The sequence below is a fragment of the Pecten maximus genome, chromosome 5, assembly GCF_902652985.1.
Source record: "Pecten maximus chromosome 5, xPecMax1.1, whole genome shotgun sequence".
NCBI classification, from domain to species: Eukaryota; Metazoa; Mollusca; class Bivalvia; order Pectinida; family Pectinidae; genus Pecten; species Pecten maximus.
Genome location: NC_047019.1, coordinates 44,981,914 through 44,987,701, shown reverse-complemented (window position 1 = coordinate 44,987,701; position 5,788 = coordinate 44,981,914). Strand labels below are relative to the sequence as shown.

The window sequence follows — 5,788 nt, the reverse complement described above, 5'->3', positions numbered from 1 at the left end:
TAAAACTATTCACAATACAACGGGTATGGGACAACATCAGGATGAGACGCTGCTAACGTTACATGTAATGACCAAATATTGTATCGATATCGTGTCAGCTAAAACATACAGCAAATAGGCATTAAATATACAGATTATCTTAGTTTTAGTGTACGGGATATATCTGATCAATTATTACCTCGAAATTCCATGTGTATGATGGCCTGGGTAATGTTTTACCATGTTTCTATTTGTTTCGTATTCGACGATATGTCGTATGTGCGGTTGTATATATTGTTACTATAAGTATTGGATCCTGATTATTTGGTGTAGGTGTAGTTAGTGAACCATATTATGTGTGGTTGTATGTTAAGTTCAGCGCCCTTATCTCTTACACCGGTATTGGAAGTATTTGTAAGCGGATGCCACTCTTAGTGACGTGAAAATGTTTCCTCATAATCGATTTCATATAGAATGGCATTTAAAATAGATTTCGTTTATATAAATATGTATTAGGATGATCAGGATAATTAATTCTCTAATATATGACTTACAGTGTTGGTACACCTCGTACCGTAGTAAAATGACTGAATCAATACCTGCTGTCAGGTAGATATTGTCAGTGGTACCATGTCTGTGATGGTAAACACGAATTACCCGCCTTAGTTAAACGTGTCACCCACTGAACTTAAAGAATATCAGCGCGACACATGTCGTATAAAAACAATAGTTATCCCACGTATACTAATGGAAGTCTTATTTTGAAACCACGTTAATCCTGACATTATCTGGCGCGGTTGATTCTGTTGTACGCTAATTAATAACTTACCATGCGATTGTTAATTGATTACCTAGTTTTTTCAGAGTAATACTTACCTGTTTTTTGCTTTTTTTGTTGTTGTTCTCCATACTGTGAATTCAGAAATACCTTTTCACCATTGAATGCTCAGGCAACCGCACCAGCACCTAAATATATGTATCATGTCTATATGTATACCTTAACGTATGAAATTACTTAGTGCTTTTATTTTGCTTTCTGTTCTGGTACACCTTGTCGTGCAAATAAACTCGATTGCAAAGTTTTATAGTTACCTAAAACCCCAAAATTTAATTAAGCTCTTTTAAGATAAGGTTTTGCACGTATAAAAACGTCAGATTCCGAAATGTCTCGCGTCGGACATGGGACAGACTCGATTTTGTGAATGACTTAGTGAACATGGGAAAGGATCGTGGAATAAAGGCTTACCGAAAGGAAATGTACCAAGTTAGCTCATGCCACAAAGGAAAGCCACCGACAAAGCTTAGTACATTTAGGTTGATGGAAAATTAATCCGCTCGAGCAGCAGGTACAACGCCATTCTGTAACACCTTGGGGGCTGAGCCTAAATGGAGATATAAAATAGACGTATATCAAGTAATGGCATAGGAGAGAAGTGTCACCAAGGACAGACGTGTCACCAAGGATACACATGTCACTGTGTAGAGACATGTCACCAAGGACAGACGTGTCAACAAGGACAGACGGGTCACCAAGGATACACATGTCACTGTGTAGAGACGTATCACCATAAAAATGTGTATCACCAATGACCTTTCACCAAGAATACACACACCGCAAAGGAGAGACGTGTCAACAGACGCGACACTGAGGAGAGACGTGTTAACAGACGCGACACTGAGGAGAGACGTGTCAACATACGCGACACTGAGGAGAGACGTGTTAACAGACGCGACTCTGAGGAGAGACGTGTCAATAGACGCGACTCTGAGGACAGACGTGTCAACAGACGCGACTCTGATGAGAGACGTGTCAACAGACGCGATGCTGAGGAGAGACGTGTCAACAGACGTGACACTGAGGAGAGACGTGTCAACAGACGCAAGACTGAGGAGAGACGTGTCAACAGACGCGACACTGAGGAGAGACGTGTCAATAGACGCGACACTGAGGAGAGACGTGTCAATAGACGCGACACTGAGGAGAGACGTGTCAACAGACGCGACACTGAGGAGAGACGCGTCAATAGACGCGACACTGAGGAGAGACGTGTCAACAGACGCAAGACTGAGGAGAGACGTGTCAACAGACGCAAGACTGAGGAGAGACGTGTCAACAGACGTGACACTGAGGAGAGACGTGTCCCGTTTTGTCCGTATAAAAGTGATATTGGTATGTCTACCGTATTAACACTTGATGTTTTATCTTATCATACCACATTATCTTCCCGATTTTGTTCGATAATTTTCTCCCTTATTGATAGAGGTTAGATAACTACCCCTCTGGCATATGGTCAGTTATATGCTTATCGCGTATAACACTTTCTTAGGACATTCTTGTGGTTTGAATAAACCACACTAGCTCCACATCCATATCAATACCGCTAATTATATATATCTATGACCACGACCTTGTCAAGCAGGTGACCTTTCTCACGTGCCTGTGATGATACATAGAAACAATCATTTTCTTTCTTTTTATCATATCTTTAAATCTATTTCCTTGTGTGGTCTACGGACGAAGAAACCAGCTGCTAGATGTCCCTAACATCACTGACGAGTCCTAGACGGACGACGAACTAGATGTATGGTGTCCCTATCATCACTGATAAGTCATAAGAAAGACATAACAGCTGTATGATGTTGCATGTAATGTTATATGTATATATATTTTTACATATGTACAATCCCTTTATGTTGTATATAGTGGACACTACTGGCGGACTTTTCAGTTCACAAGGTTTATCGTAAATTCCTGGTTCAATTCATTTGAACAGTGAAATTGTTCAGGACATACACATACGGAAGCTTACGGTAGCCGAATAGGACCAATGAGAATAATAAACTAAGTTGGTATCATTAAAAAATAAATAAAAATCTCGTATATACGAGATGTTTTATCTATTTTTTAATATACCAACTAAGTTTATTATTTTCATTGGTCCTATTCGGCTTCCGTACATATACGTAACGTTCTTTTGGAAACAAAAATTGAAAATCGTGATATTTATTGAATTATGGGTCTTACTTTCACATCTAAATTTTGACATTACTTTCAACATGTTTCATGTTATTTGGTTGTCTTAGCTCACTGACGAGTCATAGAAAGGGGAGACAACCAACCGCTGTTTGCTGTAGTTAATATGATATTGACTCTACTGTATCGTTTGTTTTGAAGGGTGATGGTATCTTGTGTGTCTTCTGTACGATACTTTGATACTGTGACTGATTTAATCTTTGTAGATTAGCCCTAACATTCCAGTGAGATTGTACTGTAATGATACTGTACCAGCTGTTCTGTGCTGCGTTACAAGCTCTCTAATATATATACCAATATTTTTGAGATAATATGTTTACGCAATCAGTTGAATGATTTCAATAACATAATCAGATACCAAACACAATATTTAAGTGTAATGATCAAGCCATTGAACTTTACTTCATTTAAACAAATGACATATGTTTACGTTGCATTGCGCTTTAACAATATTTCATTTTATTATTTTTATTGCGGAAAATAGGTGTAAAATACCTTTATTGAATAAATCAATAAAAACGTAAAGCATGTCACTCAAATAAATACATCACGATAGTAAAGACGGGGGATACTGTATATTACAGTGTGACATTAACCATCAACGCTATGTATAACGACATACAGTTAGCCTAGCAGGTTTCATTCAATTCAATATGACGTTATTATTAACACGTCCACTCCGAATATTATTACTCTGAATGCCATTGCATGATATACGTAAAAGAATATATACATGTGGCCAATATACGGAAAATTTAAAAGGAAAAGTTCTATGAATCTATACTGATTCCTTTTCATCAATATAAACCTAAGACTCCTCCGTCTGAGTCTCGCTTTAGTTTCCTCGTCTTCCTTTTTCTAGCTGCCCTATCAGTACGATTCTGCGATGCTGTTGTTGCTCATCTCTTGCAAGAGTATGGATTCACGCCTCGTCTGTTCGCTTAAGAGATATGCATATATCATAATGAAAGTGAACTAATTCGTGAGAATTGTGTTTAGTATTAGTTAAATGTTGAAGTAATGGGATTGAAGATGGCTGCCTCCACTCTCGGAGCAGCCCTGGTCTGTTCGATATAGCATGGTTAAAGACGGTTCTATATATTTATTCTCGCAAAACGTCATAACGCTATCATTGCAAAAGTTTCAATACAATTATCAAAAATGGTATGATACAGTCACAAAAGTGTAACATACATTATATTGCAAAACGTTTCTTGTTTTACACACCGAACTACAATATACCCATAATAATTGAAAACGAAAGCCATTTTACGCTGTAAGTTTTCATTACCATCATGTGTGTGTGCATTTGATCTCCGATTAAGAAAATATGTAAAATATACATGTAAATATACGTCAATGAGACATATCCATACATCAGAGTTTCTATCACATTTTTGCATTTGGGTATGAAATGTCGGAACTACAATTTCAAGGGTCGTGGAGAGTATTAAATAGTCATGGGTTGATTGAAATAAGAAGGAGTTTATGTTAATCAATTGATATCTTTCAGAATCATGGTACTGAAAACAAATATCCTGTTGATATCAACTTAATTGGGCCATAAATTCACCATGAGTTGGGGAAACAGGAATGTTACTGATCTAGAATATTTACAATAGGATCATTAAATCATCAGGCAAATTTTACTCCTTAGATTACCCTGCCTGTTACCTTGTAAGAAGATCGATGTGTGCGGCTGAAAACTTGTTCGTAATTGATTCCAAGTGATGTAGCAACCTTCACTATATAATTGAAGGCCTTTGCTATATCTTTCTTACCCCTGCGATGGTATCCTTCTCGAATGAAATTCTTCCCCTTCCTTTTCTTCCTCATTTGCTTTCTCCCCTCTACTTTCACTTGATGAACTCCGCCAACAATCCAATCCAATAATCCTAAAAAAAACCACAAAAAATGGTCAAATACTAAATTGTTATGCTTTCCGAATGTGCGATGTTACAAAGGTGTTGTCGAAAACACGACATAGACTCCTAATTACAAGTCATCTCATACTGGTACCAAACACACTACCCGGACCTGACGATTCAAGGGATATAACTCATACGTAATATTCAAAACAGTACAATATCAGCTATAGATGTGCTAACAGGCCAAAGGTAGAACATATATGAAGATATATAATATAGATATCAATAGATACAATATATCTATAAATAAATATAATATAAATATATAGAATATAGATATAAATAGATAGAATATAGATATAGATAGATAGAATACTGATATCAACAGATTGATATAGATATAGATTTTAAATATAAATTTATAGAATATAGATATAAATAAATAGAATATAGATATCGATAATTAAGCTGCCAAACACTCAGCAAGCCTCGTGTTTGGCAGCTTAAGAATCGTCGACCACGGATTGAGATTAATAGAATCTTTCACCCCGTGGGGGTGATACAGGGGTATCTCAACCCGATGGGGAGATTCTTAAGTTGCCAAACACGAGGCTTGCTGAGTGTTTGGCAGCTTAATTATCTTACCCCGAGGGTTGAGATTCCCCTGTCTCACTTCCAGTGGGGTGAATGATTATTTTTCTCTTACCCTATTTATCCTCTTATGTATCTAATATTGACGTAACCCCAATGCAAGGAAATATACTTTTTTCTCTCATTTGTCAGGCAAATTGTTTCAAAGAAAGCGTCAAATGACGAGAGAGGTGCCATCGAATCAATACATAATATGTGGAATACTCGTCGGGGAAAGAGTGGCGACACATAATTTTCTGGTCTTTTGCAAGAGTAC

General features: G+C 37.2%; 1 protein-coding gene across 1 annotated transcript; it reads left to right on the top strand.

Annotated features, from left to right (window-relative positions):
* Positions 1 to 1,195: 1,195 nt before the first annotated feature.
* On the top strand, positions 1,196 to 3,958 carry LOC117328477 (TRAF3-interacting protein 1-like). Its single transcript, XM_033886011.1, has 3 exons — positions 1,196 to 1,243; positions 1,582 to 2,149; positions 3,876 to 3,958. Exons 1-3 carry the CDS (start codon positions 1,196 to 1,198, stop codon positions 3,956 to 3,958), a joined length of 699 nt encoding a protein of 232 aa, XP_033741902.1.
* Positions 3,959 to 5,788: the final 1,830 nt, after the last annotated feature.

What these genes read in the sequence shown, in the direction of transcription:
- LOC117328477 (XM_033886011.1), top strand. Translation starts at nt 1,196, where the DNA reads ATGGGAAAGGATCGTGGAATAAAGGCTTACCGAAAGGAAATGTACCAA. An exon ending in ACCGAAAGGAAATGTACCAA is followed by an intron (nt 1,244 to 1,581) that starts GTTAGCTCATGC and finishes CCTTTCACCAAG; the next exon opens with AATACACACACCGCAAAGGA. An exon ending in TCCGTATAAAAGTGATATTG is followed by an intron (nt 2,150 to 3,875) that starts GTATGTCTACCG and finishes TCCTTTTTCTAG; the next exon opens with CTGCCCTATCAGTACGATTC.